The 23,881-nt window shown below is 35.3% G+C and overlaps 2 protein-coding genes across 3 annotated transcripts; one reads left to right on the top strand and one right to left on the bottom strand.

Annotated features, from left to right (window-relative positions):
• The first annotated feature begins 5,505 nt into the window (after nt 1-5,505).
• Nucleotides 5,506-7,876, top strand: LOC145061324 (zinc finger CCCH domain-containing protein 3-like). Of its 2 annotated transcripts, XM_079008762.1 has the most exons (7): nt 5,506-5,638; nt 5,949-6,121; nt 6,473-6,639; nt 6,720-6,773; nt 7,071-7,187; nt 7,275-7,490; nt 7,562-7,876. In XM_079008762.1, exons 2-7 carry the CDS (start codon nt 6,049-6,051, stop codon nt 7,757-7,759), a joined length of 825 nt encoding a protein of 274 aa, XP_078864888.1. In that variant the 5' UTR covers nt 5,506-5,638; nt 5,949-6,048; the 3' UTR covers nt 7,760-7,876. The 2 variants fall into 2 exon arrangements, with proteins under 2 accessions (XP_078864888.1, XP_078864887.1); XM_079008761.1 differs by lacking the exon at nt 5,506-5,638 and having other exon boundaries at nt 5,645-6,121.
• A 64-nt stretch (nt 7,877-7,940) lies between these two features.
• On the bottom strand, nt 7,941-10,867 carry LOC145061322 (uncharacterized). Its single transcript, XM_079008760.1, has 10 exons — nt 10,434-10,867; nt 10,110-10,263; nt 9,778-9,952; nt 9,573-9,688; nt 9,422-9,489; nt 9,191-9,315; nt 9,040-9,106; nt 8,839-8,910; nt 8,690-8,755; nt 7,941-8,172 (listed from the first exon to the last, which is right to left on the bottom strand). The coding sequence occupies exons 1-10, from the start codon at nt 10,656-10,658 to the stop codon at nt 8,038-8,040; spliced, it is 1,203 nt and encodes a 400-aa protein (XP_078864886.1). The 5' UTR covers nt 10,659-10,867; the 3' UTR covers nt 7,941-8,037.
• Between the last annotated feature and the right edge of the window lie 13,014 nt (nt 10,868-23,881).

Below are 23,881 nucleotides of genomic sequence, written 5' to 3'. Positions count from 1 at the left end.
ACCTCGGTGCGCAGGGCGTACTCGCTTACGCGGTGCGTACGAGAGGGCAGGTGTCAACCATCGGATGGAACGATGTGGCTGATTTCGGAGCTAGTGTGTGAGTACGTGGGGCGCTCTTCTCTACGCGGGGCGTTCCCTGAGCAGTCTTGAATTTTCCATTCCTGACTTCTAAAATTCGTAACTTTCGCATACGAGCTCTATTTTCGACGTTCTTTATATCCACGCGTAGGTGGAGACGTATTCTACAACTTTCGTTTAGATTCTTTCAGCTAATTTTGACTTTATTTTTAAAGTTATATTATTAACAGGCCGGGATACGAAAAGTCCGTTAAAAATTCATATATTTGTCATCTGACGTTCGTTTCGTCTGTCTTTTTATTGTTGAGATCCTATTAACGAGATTTCGATTCCCGTTTAGGTTGTTTCGGCTAAAAATCACTCGATCTAAAATTCGATTTACGGGTTGGACACTGTTATGCCAAATCTTAGAAAATTCATAACTTTCTCATACGAAGTCAGATTTGGACGTTCTTTTTATGCACGCCCTCGATTTAACGTATACTAAGACTTTTGTTTAGATCGTTAAGGCTAAAAATCACTTTATTGTAAACTCACTTTTTACATCACAAAAAATCATGTCGGTTTTGTCGCGAAGCTTCGACATGTCATAACTTATTCGTTATAACTCGGATTTTGGCGTTTTTATATCTCCGGAATCCTTGTCACGACCACTGCAACTTTCTTCGTAGATATGGGGTTTATCTATTATTTTATTTTTGATGCTTATTTTCATTCTTAATTTATTATATCTTATAAATAAGTATAATGCACATAAAATCACATAATCCACATAATATTCAAGTAATTCCTCTTTATTACTTCAAAATAAGTTACATTTGTTGACCCTAACTATTACATCATCATATTAATACTTAGCCTCAGAACACGGGCGTTACACTTCTCTTTTACCAAGTTCCCTTTTATTTAGTTCTAGCGACACAATGTCATATTTCAACTCCTCAATCACAACTTTAAAAGGAGAGTTAAAATAAATAAGTACTATGGTATGTTTGTTTTCAATGCACAATCTTATAAGTTTATGTTTAGGGACATCTCTAACCATTTTAAGTACATCTTGATCATTATTTAAAGAAATTAAGCCATAGTCTAAGGAGTATTCAGGGATACAAATAGTAGTACACAGTCTACTCATTTTGGTACCCTAAAAAGCCTCATTGAATATAGAACCATACCGTATTCAGCTAGCAAGTCTGATATTCTTGAAGCCTTTCACGCAAAGTCCCTATTGTGAGGACCATTGTTGATTTCTTATCAGTAAACCCTAAAAGCTTAAATTGTGTCTCTTAATCAGAAGTTATGAGGACGACGATGAAATGTGAGTTTCTTGGGAGAAGGATGAAGGGTGTTGACGTGAAGAGATGATGAAATAGTTCATGCATAATCATTTTTCATATTTAATTATAGGTCACAAGTAAAATGACACATTTGCCCTCATCTAATTTGCAAGTGATCGGACTTAACCGATCAAAAGTGATGGAGTAAGCCATAAAAATTATCGATGAAAAGTTTTAAATCATAGACACCGTCTTTAAAGAACAAAAAAAATAAAGACTAAAATCTAGATTTTAAAAAGCAGATCATTTATAAAGTTTTGTCTAAGATTTTGTGAATATAACATTTTTCTATAAAATGATCAATATTGTGATGTATGTTGAATGGGCCTACCTTTCATTAGTGACCAGAGTGCCCATGTTTCTTTTATCATTGAATTTTGTCATGTTTTTAATATTCAGGGTAAGTGGATGGGGCAACATCCTCCACGTTTCTTCTTACTATTGGTTGAGATTTTGACTAAATCTACAAATGGTCCCATAACTACCTGCCATACCTTTTCTCATATGATTCGGACTTTTAAAGATGTTGGGTGTTACTTTGTTTGTGTTAGATCTTCCATATCGGTCTTTCCAATTTCTTGTAACGAGCTTTGAAAATACTTGGAGGACTTGTGAATTAATCATCGTCTTCTTTATCGTTATAAAGAAATTATTAGTTTAGTTAATATCCTTTAACTAGGTTTTTAATTTATTTGTTATATTAATAGACTATCATATAAATATATTCATGTATCATAAATTACGTAATTAAAATTTTATCGAATACATATTTATGATAAATAATCAAATAATCAATACACTTGTTAAAAAAATACAAATTATTTGTTGACATGTTAGTATTATCATCCTTAAAAGAATACACTGATATAGAAGTAACTACAAAATCGATGTGATACATTTTGAAATATCAATGATCGTAAATTTTAACTCGTTATTAATGTATGTTTTATTTTTGTATGTAACTGAGTATTGATGAAATAAAGATTTAGTTAATGAAATGATCAAAATTATTTAGTAAGTATTTTGTAAAACAAATTTTTTTTAATAAGAAATCACATTTAACAAATTTATTATTTCGAATAATATTTGTTGCTTTGTCTCTATCCAACCAATTTTGACTAGTCACTTAAGCTAAGCAACTTTTTTTTTGTTTGTTTTGGCACATCTAATTAATTTTATAAATCTATTTATATAAGTGTATTCATTGCATTTGCAAGAGATGTTGATATCAACTCGTTTATAAATAAACTTATTGCAGCATTCGAATGAGACGGATTGTATTATTTAAATAAGTTTATATAATCTCACATATTTTCCCAATTTACAGGAGTTTGATGATATCTTTGGTATTAATCAAACAGTAGTGAAGTTAAAAAAATATCTTCAATATGATTTGAAACTTTATAAATTAATGAAATAATTTGAATAAGGATAATTTAAATTTAATATATAAAAATTCATAAACATTTATATTCCTTATACATTAGAAACATGATAATGATGTCTACAAACTCTAATCTGATTTCATGTGATGCATTCAATTTAGAATGGAATGGCCGATCAGAAAAACAAAACAATTATTCAAGAAAAATTTGTCCCTACGAAGAATTAATCTTTAGTTCTTTATAACAAGGTAGTCTCAAACCTCAACATGACAATGGATACACACCCAATTTATACTAATAAGGTCCCTAAATGCATAATGAAACTAGATATATCGTAAAGATAAAGTAAAAGTCTTTAAGTTATCACCAAAATTTACAACTTAAAATTTGGACAAAAATCAGCTCATTTGAACATGTGCCTGACCCGATACACATTAGTTTATATGCAAGTATCTAGTTTCTTATTTTACAAAAAAAAAGAATTTCTCTTTTGGTGATGGGGTTCCATTTTTTAAAACCATATGGTGATAGAAAGGATTACACATTGGTTTATACGCAAGCATCTAGTTTCTTATTTTACCAATGTGGGATTGAGTTTGCACCCCAAAAATCCTCCCCTCTAATCCAAGTTCCGCTATTGGCCTCCCCTCAACGAGAGTTCATCAAATCCAATCCTATCAAATTCAATTCTTTTTCATACCGTCGATACTCTCAGGACAGACTCACCTGACCTGGGCCATCAGGAAGACTTTCAATACAAGGCTTCAGGATCAACTTTGTTGGACCAGAAATGATTGGGGATTGCGCCACATGCACCGACCACATCTTCCGGGCGACGACCGTAGCTCTGATACCACTTGTTAGGATCGCTCCTAGCCCAACCATTCTCAACATAGAAGAACAATGGGGTTTCATTTTCTAAAACGAATTAGTGATACCCATTGTCTTATATGCAAGCATCTAGTTTTTTATTTTACCAATATAGGATTGAGTTTGCACCCCAACAACAATATGAAATGAGTGGTATGTGGTCAAGATGTTTATTATCCATTTATTCTTATAAGTTATTAACCTATAAAAACAATAAATAGTTTAAATAAAGATTAATGTCATAAAATGACAATCAATAATACATGATTTGTCTTTTAGGTCACTTATTCGCTAATTGTATTCAATGCCCCTATTTATTTATTTATTTATTATTTTTTTTAAGTTCACGTTACATACAGTTAAAGTAGATATCTTGGGTGTGTTCGGCAAAACTAGCTGGTAGCGGGTAGCTTGTAGCTTGTAGCGTTTTGTTAAACACTACATGAAGTAGCATTTGAATTTGAAGCGTTTTGATTAAAGTAAACGCTAGAAGCTTGTAGTACCAAACGAGGTTTTTTGTTTTAAACAGAGCGTTTTGTCAAATGTTAGAAACTAAAAGTTCACAAATGCTCCGTACCGAACACGCTCCTTATATGATATCCACTATTTCATTTGATATGACAATTTTGTATCTAGGTCTTGACGATGATATTTCGTCTCTTGTGACATGATATGGCATATGATGATGGTGTAATTAGATTTTAGAAATGTATAATTACCTATTAACTATAATTAAAATATAAATAGTAAGCAAAAGTGCATGTTATTTATTGTTTTATAACATTAACCTTTTAAATAAAAAAAAAAAGGAGGAGAAGGTCGGCGAGTGGTGACTCACATTGTCACATTCCTGTTGGCAACATTTTGGCGTAACCAATGAAAGAAGCACCCATGCCCATTGCGTTTGGTGTGAAACGTCACCCCAAGAAATCCAATCTTGGTCCTTGTGGTCCCTACCAAATTAAAGTATAATTTATAAAATAAACACTCCATTAAATTAAAATCTTAATTGTTTTGAATGAACAAATTGTATGTTAAATCAACGTACTTGCACTTTATTTTAATTTTAGAAAACGCATATTTAAAATATAATCTTATAAGCCCATACACAAATATAGAAGGTTCTTAACTTCTTATATATTCATATAAGCTTATGTCTTTAGGTTTTTTAAATGTAATTTCTAAAATTATATATACATGTTAGAAATAAGTTGTTTTCATGTAGTTTATTATTTTTGAATCGCCCTAGACATAGTGGGGCCCCACAGGAAATGACATTTTTTTTGTAACTGTGATTTTAATTTTTCATATTTTTATCGTGATTTAAATAATCAATATTATTTTTTTAAAACATTTCTTAAAATAAATATTTTGATTTGTAAGGAGAAAATAATTATTAATCTTAACCAGATTATAGATCCTTAACGTCTCGTAGGGGTCGCATAGCTAAACGGTCTAGATCCTTCCACGTGTCATCCAGGAGAATACTTTCCCGCCTTAACGGCGACGATTTTTCCATAAAACATTATAATATTATTTTAAAAATAAAAGCTAATATTAACCACATTAAAAATATATATAGAAAAAAATCATATTTTCCACCGGCATGCTTTTATCTTAATTAATAAAAGGACATTAATAAAAGGACAATGACATATTTATATATTTTTTATCTATTTGGCAGTTACTTTTTAATCCTTATAAACAAAGTATTCATTTATGACTTATGTATATATATTAATAATTTTTTTATAAAAATTAAACATGTACGTAAGAATTGACAAAAATAACTTCTTTTGTATACATAAAATTCATTAGGAAATTACTAAAACCCCCTTTATTCGCAGAACCCGATTCCTGGATTCCAGGGACATTTTTGTCAATTACTAGTCGACATTATTTCAGTATTTACGTGAAAAACAAACTTTACTTAATGACACTAGAATTTCATGATCAAAGATCGAGAAGGTACAAAATTTGAAATTTCCGAATAAAATTTCTAGAGAGAGAACGTAGATTTGTTTTGAAAAAGAATATTTTGGCAGATTTTCCATTCATTACATTGATTGATCATTCATAAATCTAAGCGTGGTGTTGAGATTTCCTTGTTTTCTTCATTGTATTTCATCTTTTTTCTGAACTTGATCATCATCATCATCGACAGCGGATAAATTTCCATTTGTTTCTGTTTTGGGTTTTCCCGTAATCGATCGAAATCTGATATCAGAGTTTTGTTAGTATCTGGATTTTTGATTGAAAGTTTTTAACTTAATTTTAGGCGTTGATTGGTTTTTGGCGAAGAACACACGGAACAGAGAAAAACACTTTGCAAACAATTTGTTTCTATACGTTTTATCTTTCGGATAATAGATTTTGGTATGCCGGAAAATCGGCGTGTTCAGAGGAACAATTCTTCCATCTCCAATTCTTCGTTGAATCATAACATTGAAGGTACAAAATGCATTATCCTCGTCTTTAATTTCTACAACTTTTACATTCTTCGTAAGTAATTTTGCTTAAATTTCAAGCAAAAATGGTCTGTATGCTCCGATCATATCCCGATTGCTTCAATTTCGTTTTCGTTTTGTAAACCCTGTTATCGCCCACTGTTTTACTTTGATTTCCCCCAATTTTTCTCTGTTTATACCCTGCATCTAGATTTTTACATCAATTTGTCTTTGTAATTTCAGTCTGAAAAGTAACAAATGATCGTAAATTCGTTGAATTTGTGTTAGTCGGAGGCTTTATTAACTTGAATCATGTGAAATTTCTTTATTTATAACTTGAATTCTGGGATTTTAGAAGCTATAAGGCGATTGAGAATTCACTCAGATGGGAAAGAAGATGAAACTGATTCAACAGTGTATCCAGATCGACCTGGAGAACCCGATTGCATATATTATTTAAGAACTGGAGCGTGTGGCTATGGTGATAACTGTAGGTTTAATCATCCAACTTACAATGCTCAGGTATAAAAAAAAAAATCATAAATTTATGGAAATTTTCTTTCTGATCGATACTCGATTCTCATTTGTTTATCAATTTACAGATGAATCATCATGGAGGTGACCTCCCAGAAAGAATTGGAGAGCCAGATTGTGTTGTAAGTTTCTTCATAATCCTACTTGTTTATGTTTAATGTTTGCAATCTCTTGTTGGATTTTATTTCCATTTGTGTGATTATTTGATTCTTTTAAGTGATGCATGTTATTTTGTATAAGGGCAATATGGTAATTTAAAAGTTTTGTTCTATCATGTCATCATGTCATGTTCAGTCATCCTCTTACCAAATGGTACGATGATAATCATGTCTAGAGTGTACCAAAAGTTATATTAGGTAGTAAATATAAGAAAACCGATTGTTAAGATAAATGTGAAATTACCAAACTACCCTTTTCAGTATTTTTTGAAGACGGGTACTTGCAAATACGGATCGACATGCAAATACAATCACCCCCGTGATAGGCGTGGTTTAGGACCGGTTGTGTTAAACATGGTCGGGCTACCTATGCGACAGGTACCTTATTTTTTTATTTTAATATTATTATTTTTTTTTCTTTTTAAATAACGTATTTAGAAATTTAAATTAAAAAAATGTTTTTAGGACCAAAAATCATGTTCTCATTATCTACGAACCGGATCATGTAAATTTGGAGTCACATGCAAGTTCCACCACCCACAACCACCGTTAGAACCAACATCCCACGGCGGTGGTCCACCACCGTGGCCATATCCGACCCCCCAAACTTACTTTCCGGTCATGCTGCCGCCCTCTGCCGCCACCCATGGGTGGAGCCCGGTTGGCCTTCCATTAAGACCCGTAAGTTGAATTTTTTTAACAAGAGTTTGAATTGTGTTTGTGAAGTTGACTATTTGACTTTTTGAATACAGGGTCAACCCGTGTGTTCGTATTATAGTCTTTATGGGATTTGCAAATACGGGCCGGGTTGTAAATATGATCACCCTGTGATGGTATATTCATACAATTACCCCATGGGGATGAATATGATGACATCATCAGTCCTCCCATACGCAACAAGTAATGGAAAGTTATCTACAAATGATTCTTCTCAATCTCATTCTGATTAAAAGTTGGAATATCGTTTTGTTATTTGTGTTTTTGTTTTTGTCGAAAAAAACTACACTTTATCACTATTGTTTATACTTTATATACCTTTCGATATAAATTATTTACAATTTGTTGGATTTTATTTCTTTAAAAATATGATAGAAGGGTGTCTATTTGGAGCATAGTTTAAGACGCAAGATGTTTGAGTATTTGGATTTTTTAGAAAAAATAAAAAAAAGAATTACAAGTTATGATGAAAACAAAAATAGAGAGGGTTAAAATGGTCATTTTGGTTTCTTCACTCCATGTCTTTTTCTGGCCCTAAATACATGGTGCAAGAAATTGATATGAATATGATGAAGGATCCAATGAAACCACCAAACGTAGGGGTTACCCTTGATGATGCTATACCCCATAACTGTGATAATGCCACCTGTCATGATATAAAATATATTCATTTTTATTTTATATATTTAATTAAATAGATTAACTAATCTAAAACTTAAAGAAAACTAATATTCAAATATAACTAGGATGTAAAATCAATCTCATCTCTAATAGTCAAATGTATTTAACTTTTTTTTTCCAAATAGTAAAAAGTTTTGAAAAAAAAAACTACCCCAGATTAGAAAAATGAGATTTGATTGCTATTTTAGTCAATTTAACTTTTTAGAGGAATATATATTTTTCATGTTATTATTGGTGAGGGGAGCTGAACTTCAAAAAAAAAAAAAAAAAACTTTTCAGAAAAAGTTGGGTGAATTATTTGCATGCTAGAAATGGGTGCAATAAAAAAGAGAAAGGATTCTTTATGTTTCCTGAAATATTCTTTGATAATTTTCCAAATCCCTCTTATATAATATAATTGTGACATTCTGATAATATTCAACAAGAAGTAAAGTAAACAAAAATAATAAAATAAAATAAAAAACTCTGGAACATTTATGTACCTCAAGGTATTGAATATTTGCAACTTTGCTAGTTTTCTCAAGCTGAAGCGCACGTGCTAAAAACAACTGCAATTTGTTAAAGCCAATATTAATTTTAAGATATAAAATTTTAAGCCAAAAATAAAAACATAATTTAATCAAAATTCCACCTCAGCAACAAACGCCAATATGGCAAGTATAATCATAAGAAAGAAAGAATAGAAGCTAGGAAGCACAAAATCCTACAAGAAAAAAACATTCAAAGATATAAGTTGCATTTAGAAATATAAATTTTTTTTTTTTATTTCTGTAAACTGCCATTTATAAAATATCAAAATCATATAAATTTTTTTGTAAAATGAATATCTTACTTCAAATGTGATCATGCATATTGCTGCAGCAGGAGTAGAGACTAAACCAAATGAAAATATAGTCACCCTGAAATAAAAAAAATAAAAATAAAAAATAGAAATTTTGTTTAGATAAATATGTTGAAAGTAGATTGCCTATTTTAGCACTTACACAGGTTGATCAGACTGTTTAGCTCCAGCCCTTATAAAACAGTAGCTCATTCCACCAGTCAATGATGATAATAAACCAATCAAAAACACATAAAAATAATGTATTCCATCTACTTGTTCACCTCCCTACACAAGTTCATAGAGATATAAGATATGTAAAAGGGTAAGAATGTCATTTTGAACTTTTATAGTTTCATGACCATAAAAGATCCAAAAGGATTTATTAACTCACTTCTGTACCTTGCACGCTGACCATTGATCTGATGATGAAGATTACACCAAAGAAACTGGAAACAATGGCTGAGAAAGAAGATGCAAGTTATTCACAATCAGGTTTTGTGTTTTGTCAATTGTCATTTTCTCATATGTAATTGTTACTTTACCTGCTATTTCTGCAAGTTTTAGATTCTCATGAAGAATGAATCTTGCAGATATTGAAGCTGTTAATGGAATTGTAAAGCTCAAGAGCATGGATTGAGACAATGGTAATCTCTGGATGCTGTAAAAGAGAAGTGTCATTTAGATATGTGAGATTTTTTGCACTATGATGAACATTGATGTTACATGAATATTAAGAACAGGAATTACCAGTAGATGAAAGTTATTAAAGAAATAGAGCCAGTAACAGCTCTTGAAACAAATAGACTTGTGGCATTTACAGGTCCAAATAATGGCTGTGAGCTTCTTCTTAACCACATGAATGATAATGCTGAGATAATTATGCATCTTGTAAATGCTATCTCAAATAGGGGAATTGCTTGAGCTGTTAATTTAAACAAAAACAAAAACAAATCAAGTGGAATCGTAAGGATTCAGATCAAGTATGATGTTATCATGATTCATGGATACGGAATTCTAATCTGTACGAAATCAAATATGCCTTTCACTTTTCTAGCAATACATAGAAGGAAATCACTAACCAGAGAACACATTGGAAAGAATTGTCATGATACAGTAGACAGAAGACGATAACGCCATGCATACCAAACCAGAATATCTAGATCCACTCCATGACCACATTATGAACTGTGTAAATGGTGATGTTTCCGATTCAGTTAATCTCGGAATTTGGTCCTGCAACATCCGTAATTAATCCAGATGATTATGTGTTGAAGAAAACAATGAAATCAGCAATAGCGAACTCTAGTTATGTGAAGAACAGAGTCGACTCAGATTAATAACCAAGGAATCCGAGTTAAAGTACTATTCTATTGTCATTGAGGCATATAATATATGAAAATCACCTTGTTAGTTTTCCGTTTAGGGTACGAAACAGAGAAGATATCGAGTCTGGGCTTCTCCGGCTGCTGCGTCAAAAGAGGTGTTATCTGATCATCCGAAACCGCTTCCGAACCTAAATCCAAACCGGCGGTGGATGCCATTTCCACCATAAGAGCATGATCTAGCTCTTTCGCATTTATTCCTCCGCCGATGCTAATCATGCCATCATTAGCATCTGTAGAATCCATATCGGAGAAAATAAAAAACCTGAATTCTACGCAAAATTGATCGAACTAGAGAAATAAACAAGCTGTAACAGCTGAAATGTTGTAGCGTGTGGGGATTACAGACAAATGTGTGAAAATGACGAGATAAAATGGTAATTTGCAGAGAAGAGGAGAAGGAAGATCGTTTTAATGGTGTTTAGCATGGAAATCGAGAGTGACACGTCAACGCTTGCCAAGCTGGCAAAATGGTCCGAGAGTGCGTAAAGAGTGCCAGCTCGGCTTCAAGCTAACACACATGTTGAGCTTGTAAATAATGTTAACAATTTTTTTTTGTGTTTTCAACACTAACAATAATTTTGAAAACTCAAAAAAATCTATCAACTTATTTATAGAACCTATTAAAATGCATAAATGTTCTTTGATGCACCCAAGTCTAGAGAGAAGTGGTGATTTGTTGTTAACAAATGAAATGTTAGGATCATATGTAATCCGTTGACTCTTGAAGCCCAAGTTAGAGTGTGTAAACTTAAAATAGTGATGAAGTGATTTGTGACTGAGGGAATGAGAGTAAGAGTGTTCACTGATTCCTCCTATTAAGAAGATATTTATAGTGTTAATATGGGAAACAATTAAGGTTTGCCTACTCATACATGATACAATCCCTTTTGCTTGCCTGATGTGCTTTCTATCGAGTGGTGATTGTCTGCGAACAAAAATGTGGTTGCGTAAGGACAAGGTTTGAAAACTCAAACTGTGAGTTAATGTTTAAGATCAATGTTTGCTTCTGGTTAAGTGTTCCAGTCAAGTCTGGCAAGACCAGTCGAGACTTGAAGATGAAAATCAACAAAGTACTTTAAGTATTAAATATGGAACAATGAGTACAATCAAGGTAAAGACAATAAATGAACAAGTAGAATGTTTGAAAGAGTTTGATTTGAGAGAAAAGTGAAAGTGAAATAGATTCAAATATAACTAGATTTGGAGCAACAATCTGTCATATATTCTTGTCATTAAACACTCCTTATATAGGAAAAGGACGTACAACTTACAAACCGAAATGCATACAAAGGAATGGATAAACAAGTTACTTCTGACACTCTGATTATCCTAATTGACAAAACACTAAGTCCTATGTAAGGTTACATCAAACAAAAAGACAAGAATAATAAATGCTCCATATAGTCTCAGATTAATTCTCCATCTCGGACCACCTTCACTCCTGACACAGATTCCATCTCTAACTACAAGCTTATCTCGTACCTCAACAAACCTCAGACTAAAGACTGACTTCGGATCTTCTTGGAGTGATTTCTAGAGGTTCACTTCCAGGTTCCAACAGACTGGAGCACATATTTATATAGGCTGGAGAAGTTGGCGTCACTCATCCACGTTGTGAGTACGAGATTGTAAGTTGGGATAGATCCTAGACTTGGATTTTGGATAGGTCGAGTTGGAGCCATGCCTGTTCGTGAGGTACACTTCTAAGTTACAACAGTCAGAGGCCTATAATCAAAAGCTTGTTTGAGAATGTGTGTCAGACTTAAATCCAACAATATTTTACCTCATTTAAGATGTAGAAGTTTCGTGGTTTAAAATGTTGTTTTCGGAACGATAATATCTTTGTTACGATGGTTGTTCATATTGCTCAATGCGTGTGTATATACATACATACATACATACATTCATATATATATATATATATATATATATACACACACACACACACAGACACACAGACACACATACACACACACACACACACAGAGAGAGAGAGAGAGAGAGAGAGAGAGAGAGAGAGATCAGGACCACTATTGTCAAAATACATGGAGGGGAGCGTAGAAATAAAAAGTGAACTTATTAGATGCATCATCCTCCTCATTCCAACCAAAACATTTGGGAGAGAGCTAGATGGTTTGGGAGATGGCGATTTCATGAAGAACCATCCTCTAAGGTGGGAATAAATCAGGTGGTGATCATCCAGTTCAAGGATTGGAAGCAATCTAGGGTTTAAGGTATGATTCCTCCTCTATTTACCTTAATTTCATATTTGGAGCATCATATGGAAGTTTAGGCCGCTTTCATAATTACTTGTATACTAGGGTTTTAATTTCTAACCTTTTGAAGGTTGTTGATGTGGTTCTAAACCCAGACAGATCAATCCCTTTGATAGATTTTGTATTTGGTAATAATATTTCCAAAAGCCCGAGAAACCTAAATGATAATCATGAAGTAGTCAAGTTTTTTCCTAATTGATTCTATGATCATTGATGTAGATTTGTTGCAATAAATCCTTCAAGGAGCACAAACTCTAACCTTCCAAAAATACAAGGAAAAATTTTCATTTTCAAAATAAATAAAACCATTCCATAAACTTCACAAGTCATATAATCTAGAACATTAGTATATTGTTTTCATAAAAATATCAGAGTAATCCCAAAATCTCATAGTGCAAAAATCATTGGTGGTTTCAATGTAATCAAGCTGGCTCCTTTCCCTTTGTTGCTATGTCGGTTTATTGGTCGGTTCTCTAGGTGTTGCTTGAAACATCCCAAAAACACGGTCTAAAAATTTCGTTTTAATTTAATAATAAAAACCATAGTTATCATACGTCATAGAAAAATCACAAACAATGTATCTCAGAATACTATATCAACTGTCATGAATATCAGAGTATAAACATCCCAGGCTGATCAAATGGTGTATGCACTGCAACCTTCCCGAGCTCCTCTTTTGAAACCTGAAGTACCTGAAACCAAAACTGAAAACTGTAAGAACGAAGCTTAGTGAGTCTCCCCAAACTACCACATACCATACAATAACACATATAGCACATACTAGGCCTTGCCCACTGCATCGGTCCCCGCCTGACATCGGACCGAATTCCGGACTAACTTGGGCACCACCCACTGCATCTGCAGTGGGCGGGGCCCAAGTTATTCTGGACTTCGGCCTTCGGGTGTGCGTCATGGTTGGATTCCGACTATAAAACCTAGGTAGCAGCAAGAAACAAGACCATTAAACTTTCCCCAGAGACTGTGCCCTGGGAGCAAGCCCCGATGATCAAGTTAGATCGCTAGTGTAGAAAGAGTTTGCTCCATCTAGCGAGATGAAACAAACTGTGCAGAGACAAAGATGTCTCCATAAAAGAGTAAGATGTTGAAGTGAGTAAAGAATACTTACCTGGGGTGCTGGGATGATGCTTCTGTTTATAAGAATGGAAGGGCAGGGCTTCACAATATTATTAGCTAGTTGACTAGCCTTTAATATAATTTAAGATATTATTCCCTTTGCGAGATCTTCTTACTTACACATAACTTTTAGAATATATTCCATATTCAATCCAACTTGTCCTTCCATCCTTCTTTTCTACTCTTCCTTTCTACTCTACTCTATCACTTGTTTATCTTATGCAAAGCGGATTCTCGGACGCTTATTAGACTAGGACCTTTAGGTGATAAAGCTAAGTACACGCCTAGAGTTTTCCATATCAATATTGGTGCCATTCGTGATATTAGTTAGAGCAATATAATCTAGCAACCATACCAGGAACTTCAGAGGAAATGAGACATAACAAAAAGGAAAACACCAGCAAAATCAATAAAAAAAAACTTATCCAATTGACACCAACAACATATCCATATTCATCGTAGAAAAAACACACACAACAGGTTCTATCTTCCAAAAGACTTTACTTGCAAGTTGCAACACATATTACATAATATATCCTAAAATTCATGTCCAACTAAGAAGATCTGGCAAAGGGAATAATATGTTAATATTATATTAATGGCTAGTCAACTAGCTAATATAATATTGTGAATCCCTGCCTTTCCCTTCCTATAAATAAAAGTATCATCCTAACACCCTAGGTAAGTATTCTTTACTCACTTCAACCTCATACTATTTTATGGAGACATCTTTGTCTCCGTACAGTTTGTTTCATCTGGCTAGGTGGAGCAGACTCCTTTTACATTAGCGATCTAACCTGATCGTTGGAATTTGCTCCCTGGGCACAATCCTTGTTGCAAGTTTAATTGTAACCCCTGCAAAATCGGGCTAAACATTTAAGACATAATATAAGTTTTGTATTAAGAAAAATAGAAAAAATCGACCGAATTGTCCGTAAATTGTAAAAATAAGCGCGCCAAAACACACGCGCGCACACACACACACACATATATATATATATATATATATATATATATATATATATATATATATATATGTATATATATATATATATATGTCACACCCCATAATTTTGGTATTTGGGGGTTTTCAAGTCCTTAGCTCAATCATGGCAATAGTCTAGGTTAGATTTAGACATAAGGAACAACCATGAGACTTTTATGGGACATTTTAAACACCTTTTGGGGTGTTTACGGTTTTGGGAGATCCCCAAACCGTAAACACATATAAATGGTTGTTTTCTTGTTCTTTTAGGTGACATACACAACAAGGATGGATTTAGACAAGTCCCTAAGGCATTGTGAAGCATCTAGACACCCTTAAGCACCCTAAGGCACTAAATTTAGTGTTTACGGTTTTGGGAGCCTCCCAAAACTGTGAACACCTTGTTCTTGGTGTTCTTGGGACTTTTCTTTGATATAAACATGTATAGAATGCTTTAAATGACTCTAGGATAGAAGTACTTACATTGTGGAAGCTTGAAATGAACTTAAAGTCCAAGAACACTAGTGTGTGTTCTTGGTGTTTTGGAAAAACTAGTCAAAACACATAAATGGATGGATTAAAGGATGTACAATCACTAGATTAAGTGATATACTAACTTGAAAGGGCTAGAAACACTTACTAGATTGAAGCTATTTGAACAAAACTTAGATGATACTTGAGAGGATTTTTGGAGTTTACTCTTTTGGTAAATGGGGAGTAAACACAAAATGACTAGTTTTTGGGGAGTAAACTCATGCTTAAGGCATGAGTTTACGTTTTTGGATGATTTTTCGACCCAAACATAAAAGTTTGGTCGTGAACTTCTAAGACACGAGGTGTTTGCGGTTTTTAAATTTCAAAACCCGAGACGGCACTTTCTTTCACCCGTTCGTTTAAAGATTAATTATTAAAATAATCAAATGAACTTATTTTTCCCAAAAACAAGTAAAAGTGAACTTGACTTATAATATGAAGTGATTGACTTTTAGGGTTTGACCGAATGAAAATTCCGAGTTGTCACATCATCCCCCTGTTAAAGGGAATTTCGTCCCGAAATTAGAATTTAGGTAAGGAAGTAGGCATGAATGATTGAGTCATGAGGTGGAAACTTTCTAATCGATTGGTTCTCGCGCTCATAAGTGAATTCGGGTCCTCGTTTGGTATCCCAACGAACCTTCACTATCTGGCGACGGCGTTGATTCGTCCGCTTGACCTCTCGGTCGAGGGTCACTATGGTTCTAATACAAAGGCGAGGATCTCGTTAATATCAATCGTGTCGGGTCGAACTTACAAAGGTCCTAACGGAAAGGTACGGTTTCAAGATCAAGATGCGAAGGGTAAAATGTACGTTACCGAGTTCGCAGTGTAGGTTTAGTTTGTGAGGTACAGGACCGATTCTGGTAAGAATCTCGGGGGTCCTGACTAACTTGGATTTAGCTTTCCACGCGAAGCGAAGCGCATTAAGCCATTCCCAAAGTGAGTTTTCTTAAAGAACTTGGTCTCTCACTTGGAATTTCCAAGGTTTCTTTTTCTTGTTTAACTTCCCAGTCAAGGGCCACCCCCTGCTGGGTCAAAGTCGTAAAGGTTTCTGTGATTTAGGAGGAGTTCTGTATGAACTATGACAGTAGGTCTGTAAGACCTAGAATTTGGCGAATTCCTGTAGGCGTCTCTGGTGTCTACAAATTCTCAACGATTATTTTGATAAATTGGCAGAGTACTCAAGAATTTCCACATCACTAATAGTGTGTCTTAGGAAATTTTGACTCTTCAATTCCAAAACTCGTGTTCAGAGAACTTTGCGAAAAGTATCTCCGAGGGTAATGTTTCCGCGGGTTCCTTCTTACTACGAGGGCAGATAAGTAAGTCGTTACATGGAGAATGATGTACTGATCCAAGTAAGTAAGATGGACTCTATTCATTAAACTCATGAATGCTTCAGGCGTATTGGTCCTATCCGAGGGGTATCACTACGGACTCGAAGTGTCCGCATCAAGTTTGGAAGGTAGTCTTCTGGACATCCTTCCCTCACACTCAAACTGGTGATATTCGGATCTCAGGTCCGTTTCTGAAAGTAATTCTTTCCTTGCGTTTGCTCAACCAGTTCATCTATGCGAGACAGAGGCAACGATTTCTAATGGAAAAAATCTGGACGGGGTCCTCGATAGCCGGGGTACATACGATGCAATCCGTCGACCTCTGGAAGAATAAGACCGGGGCTCTCCAGGGTGAGAAGCCTAGTCTTCCAATTCTATTTCTGTGTAGTTTGCTAAGTTGTCCGGGCTGTTCTTGTATCTTCGTAGGTGTTTAGACTATAGGGCGATCTGTTTACAAGAGTCATACTGGGTTCTAAGTTTGTTCACATGACGATGCGATTACTCGTAGACTTGGGCAGTTCTCCGTCCTGAAGTTCATATTAGAATTCATACATGGTTTCACAATCACAATCTCGTGTAAACGAGTCGTATATAATTAAGATTGAAAAGGTAGTCGAATAACTGATTCTTCTTTAAGCTCACATCCCATCGAGGAAAAAGAAGTTAAAGTGGAATCATCAATTCTAAACCTGTAGAGCCTTGATTATATATCACTCTTATGTTTACATTCCTCAGTGATAGATCAACCGTATGAATCCTTGGATTGAACTCGACGTATTGTACGAGTGGTACTTCGGGGATTTCTTCAGAAAAGAGAAGAACTATGAGGTACTCCTCGCATGAGTACTTCGGTGTTCTGAAATGACGATTTCGCTAAAAAGACGTTTACTGACAAAGAGATGTACGTATGAAGTTGTTTTTGTGAGGATCAAATTGAATCGAGTCGTATGATAATGTCAGAATCATACGGAAACTTAATGTAACACCTGTGTTTCCGGGCTTGCCATTTTTAGCAATGTAATAGTCTAGGTTAACCTTTGTAACCCGTTTTGAAATAATAGAAGTGTATTATTTGAGTATTATGTGTTTTGTGCTTAATTGCTTAATTATGTGGTTTGATTAATTAAGAATAAAAATAAGCATCAAAATTTAAGTGTAAAATAAACTTGATATCTTTGGTTAATGTTGTAGTAGTTGAAACGAGGTTTCCGAATATATATAGAACGCCCAAATCTGACTTCGTATGAGGAAGTTATGATTTATTGAAGTTTCGACTTAGCGGTGTGCAGCCCGAAATACTCGATTTGAGATCGAGCGGTTTTTAGTCGAAACAATCTAAACGAGGATCGAAGGTCTCGTGGTTGGTATCGAAGCGATGAAAAGTTAGGCGAGAACGGACGTCAAACGAAGAAGTTATGAATTTATAACGAAGTTTTTCTGTCCCGGCCTATTAAAAATAAATAATAAAAATAAAGTTAAAATTAGCCGACGGAGTCTAAATGAAAGTTGTAGAGCGTAGTCTCACCTTCGCGTGGATATAAAGAACGTCGAAAACGGAGTTCGTATGAAGAAGATATGAATTTCCGAAGTTTATTAAATAATTTGTATTTAATTTTAATTGGAAAATCCGGCATCATCCGAAGGGGAGTCAGCGATCCGATCCGAAGTACGCCCCGCGTACACCGAAGATGTCGACACTCGCAGCAAGTGGCTTCGGATGACGAACGCAGTGACGAATTCGGACCAGTACGTCCCGCGTACTCCGAGGCTCCAGCCTCCTATAAATAGGATCCGAAGGCAGCCGATTCTTTTGTTCATTTTCTCTCTTTTCTCTCCCTTTTTGCATCGTTTTGCGTGCCAGAAATACCCCGAAGCCCCGGTAATATTCTCAAGCCCCGAGGCAAGTCCCGAGATCCCGAAGATCCCGAGAAGTGAGGTTCCCGAGCCGAAGCTCTGCCCGCGAGAAGTTCGATTTTTGTGAAGATCTTCCAGATCTGCTGAGGATTACTACTTCTGCAAGTCGTAGTGCTGTCTGATCATCTTCTAATCAAGTGAGTGTATACTACCTTTCATAAACACGATAATAATACAAGTATGGTTTGAGTGTATTAAGTATATTGTTGTTTATATGTGTGAATGTGTATTCACTTTCTTCTATCTTATAGATCTGATTATTTCTCTATGAAATACGTGTTATGTGTGTGTGTGCCTCATCTGTTATGTGGAATATGTGTTGATTAAAGCATGCTATACAGGTTTTTTTTAAACTATGTATAAAAATGTATATTTTTATCTACTAATATGTTGGGTAGAACATGGGTAGATAGTTGGTGTGTAATAAACAGATGAGAGGCCTCGTTGTTGTTTGATTTAGTCATCTAGCGGAGTTTAGATGACGACCACGGACTTTTGTAGATAGTCTTGTGGAAACATTAGCAGGTTCGCCACCTGTAGGTGTTAATGAACTTGGGTGTTCATTCGCTGTACTCCATCCCCCTCATGGTTGCCTTATTTGACTTATATTGCTGAGGAACCCCCGAAGCATGTGTTGTCGCCCCGATGAAATATTCTTAGACTAGGTCCCTTATGTTAGTTGTTTTAGGGACATAAAGTGAGAATAACGGGAATGGGTAATTGGGTTATTGTTGGTTGGTGGAAATTAAATATGATTATTTATTGTGGGTTGAAAACCCTATATGCTCACCAGGCTCCCAAGCCTGACCCACTCAGTTTTATTTGTATTACAGGAAGTGGCACGAGGGCATAAGATGGATGAACCATCAAGTTGTTTTGTTTACAAGTATGTATATGTATATATTTGTTGAATGACTTGTAATGTTATCGTTTATGCTTATTGGTCTGTATCAGAACATGACATCCCGAGTTTTGATTATATAATGAAAAATACATTTCGTTTATGAAATGCTTTGGTAAACATTGTTTTATCATGTTTTGTTTTTGGGAACAAATTCCACAACTCTTTCAAATCAAAAGGATTTACTCTGAAAATATTTTAAAAGCATAAATGAAAATCGGTCTTTTCTGGCCGAGATTTTGGGGATGTCACACTTAAATACATTATATTTGAACATAAGGCGTTTACAGACAAAACACAACCGTGCAACCATCAGCAGAGTTATAGTACTTTAGACTACTACAAGACCATTGCTGCGAATGAGGTATACTACAAAAGACAAGTATACGCAGCACGAGCATCCCTATACCGATAGGATCCCACAAAAGATAAGACTCTAGTTGCACTAGTTCTGGATAGTTTATAAGTCTGTTACAACAACACGCCTAAATTACGTTAACGGGGTTCTGGAGCAGGTTCTCCTGCAGCTGTGATCCTGAGAATCTTCCCATCTGCGCCAAAGTTCTTTGCTATAGGGCAATCCTTCTTGAAGTGCCATATCTCACCGCATTGGTAGCATGACTGACTAGTACTAGCTTTGGTGGCGGGAGTGCGGTGTTTAGCCAGTGTTATGTGGACACGAGTGCCTTCCTCATTACTCCATCTTGGAAATTGCTTCCTAAAGCATTCTGCAGGAGTTGCCACTTGTGGCTGGGGCATGGGAAGTCTTTGGGCTCTCTTGCGCTCCTTTTGGGCTTGACGATATCGTTTTTTCTTTTCAATCTTACAGCTTTGCAAGTCCATGACTGTTGCCATTTGTTGGTTTCCCGGTTGGGTACTACCATCGGAACTCTCGACTCCTTTGTCAGTCTTGCTTGTGTTGCCCGAGTTGACGTGTGTAAGGAAAGTTGTCACAGCAGCTGCTACTGTAGCTTGTAATGTAGCGGCGTCGATATGGAGGATAGGGGTTTCGTTGCTCGGCTGATTGTTTCTGGATGACGACATGATTCTGTTAACACGAAAGATAAGGATTTTGTGAGCGATTATGGTTGACCCTAGATGTACTTCGATTGTTCAAGTAAAGAGTATAAGTATGTTCGCGAAGGTTTGACCTACATCCCTACGATGCAGTCCTAGTATTGAGTGGAAGTGAGTTTGTAGAATGGTCTCAAGAAGTTTGTCGTTCAAGCCGAGGTATCGTTGGTTGGTGAATAACATGATCCAACCACTGAAAGAGACTTGGTAATGTCTCTGGAGTTAAATTACTATAGTCCAATGACTTGACTAAAGCATGTTTCAGATAGACTCTAATGAAAGTATGATAAGAGTACTTGAATAAAGAATGACACAGAAGTTAGCCGACTGTCAATATCTTTGATATTCATGACGTACAAGTTCGGTAGAATGACCTTGTAAAAGGTCTTACATCATATCCAGAGGAGATAGTCCTTGACAACATAAAGACCTAACCAAAAGTACTTATGGTACAAGATCATTTCATAGAAAATGCCACTTCGGGCATAGACAGAAAAACGATTCCTTTTAACAAGGAAAATAAAGTAAAGCATCTACTACTGGCGACGGTCATCCGTCTGGTGAACTCTCAGTTCAGCCAGTTGACGTTCCACATCAAGTAGGTGTCTTTCATACACCCTCTGGCGTACTCGGAGCTCTATGACTTCGACTCGTGATTCAGCCAGTGCTTGCAGTAGGGTTTCATGGTTTCTCTCAGATCTCTTGCGAGCATCTTCTAGACGAATGGTGCGGAGGGTATGCATTCTCGCATCGGCGACAACTTCGGTGATCTGATGTAGGGCTGTCCTGCCTTGAATCTCATTTCGGGCCACTCTGCGGACCAAGATTGGCAAGATTCTGTCTGCTGAGCCCCCATTGCTTAGGTCATAAAAGCTTCGATCACCATTAAATGGCATGGGCTGATCTTGTCCTTGGATCCATGTTTCCAAGCATTCCACCCACTCAGGCGTCGAGCCATGAAAAGCCGGACGAGGGTTAGGAATTGGAACGGGAGCTGCCAGGGGTAGGTTCTCAACCTCGGGTTCGGAGTTAGCATCGTCCGAAAGGTATTCATCATGGTGATCATTCAAAGGGATAGGATGATCATTCTTTGGTTCTTCTCCAAACCAACCAGCAATGACTTCGTTCGGGAGATACTGGTTGCCGTGGGGATGGAGTCCAGCCATGTTATCTACGCAAGAATTGGGGTAAGAAAATAATTATTAGACTAACTATCTAGATAATTATTTAGAAAATCTTCATTAGTTACATCGCTATTTATGAAGTGTATACCAGTTATATGTAATAGAAACAGGATAGGCCTTCGAATAAGTGACCTTAACTCCAAATTCACACAGAATAGGAGTAAAGTAAAATTTTCACAGATTCTAAGTCTATAACATCCTAATTACTCATAGCCTTAGTGTATCCACTTAGAAACTATCAACCTAGTAATGAAGATCCCGTTTTAGTTCTCAAGTATAAAGTACTTATAGTAACACCAAATACCCCTATAGTATTTTACGTTTAATGTTCTGTTCTACTGTTCTCCTTGTGGTATTGTTGGTAAGATTTTAGACTTGTTGCAACCACACAACTACACTTAGGCACATGCTAGTCAACCCTCGGATAATATAGTTGATCAAGCTATATCTTCCCAGATTTGACTATATGTCTCTAAGTCCACCTGTGTTGCCCAACAATCGTAATTCTTTTGTACTGTCCTAGTGACACTGATTTTAGTATGAATGCAGGCACGTATACTAATTTAAATATTTTACTATTTAAAGTATAAACTCTTGGTCAGAGTATTTTTAATCCCTATGTATTTATAGTTAGTATATCTTTTATGGGTTGATATACTTAATTCACTATAAACAATGCTCTGATACCAATCCGTTACACCCTAAAACCAAGAATGGCGGAAACGTTCTGGGGCGGAGGACGTCATGTACAGTATCACAACAATGAAAAGTAGTAAACAAGCAACAACATCATCCATTTCATTAATAATATAATTTTAATACAAGTGAGTTCTGTCAAATTTTGATAAACACTAAAGCATAAATCAAAATGAAAGATGCGTCTTGAACGAGCACCATCTTCTCTGAACCTTGCATCGGTACCTGTCTATGGTTGACCTGAGGATACAAGTTATTTTGAAAGAGAGTATCAACTTTAAAGCTGGTGAGATCGTAAGTATTTTAGTGTCTTAATTTGTATGTAAGTATTTGTATGTATATGAACTGTAAGTATTTAAAATGTATATGAACTGTAAGTATAAAAATGTATATGAACTGTAAGTATAAAAATGTTTTGTATGATCCTAGGAAGCCCTATGTTTCCTACTAATCGTATCCTTCTACCAAGGAATCTAGTGTCTGTATGTGTGGCTCTTGTAAGAGTGTGTATTTTCCCAATTCTGACTATCATTAACCAAAAATATAGTTTCTACATTACCGTGTGTCGTATGAATATTCACGAAGTGAATGTAATGGGAAAATGAAATAATACTATGGTGTAGTGTCGAACTACAGCCATACTAATTACCTTAAGTCTATGGTAATTCTTTTAAGTACTGTAGTATTTGTAACAAATGACTACTTCTGTACTCCTATTGCCTTATTTGAGGGATAAGGTATAATGTGATGGCTAGATCCAAGGCTAGACACTCCCCTGTCAAAGGGATTTTGGGACCATTACACGACCCCTGCGTATATGCAAGCCGTGAACATCCACATTACTATGATCATGTATACCCTATATAACTATCACAATGTGTTGTGATTCATCGGTATAGTTAGATCCTGAACTTGTTCTATGCTATAGCACCTAGTGATGTCTGTCCCGTTATCGTATATGTAACCGTACTCATGTAAGCGTAATCATGTAAACATATCTATGTAATAGTATAGTAATGTACTGTAATGTTCTATGTGTGCTAGCTGTAATGTGTGTTTTCTCTCTATCTAGCATGTATAGTAATGTACTGTTAATCGTTCTACTATCATTGTATATGTTCTCTTTCTAGTATAGTTGTAAATGTTCTCTTTCTAGTATAGTTGTATATGTTCTTCTTCTAGTATAGTTGTATATGTTCTTCTTCTAGTATAGTTGTATATGTTCTCATAGTAATATAATGTATATGTTCTTATATTAATAAGTACTGACTCATTGTATGATATCGTGTTCTAGTAATAGTTCTAGTATCTTCCTAAACTACTCATATGGTAGCTTACTAGTAATTTAACTGGTACGAATGAACATGGGAATGTACCCTTGCTACCCAAGGGTATTGAACTGAACTGGAAGAACCTTTATGACTATAT

The sequence above is a fragment of the Lactuca serriola genome, chromosome 7 (assembly GCF_051521515.1).
Source record: "Lactuca serriola cultivar US96UC23 chromosome 7, Lser_US96UC23_V15, whole genome shotgun sequence".
Lineage (NCBI taxonomy): Eukaryota > Viridiplantae > Streptophyta > Magnoliopsida > Asterales > Asteraceae > Lactuca > Lactuca serriola.
Note: the sequence above shows the minus strand (reverse complement) of the source record. Positions and strands in the feature narration are given on the sequence as shown.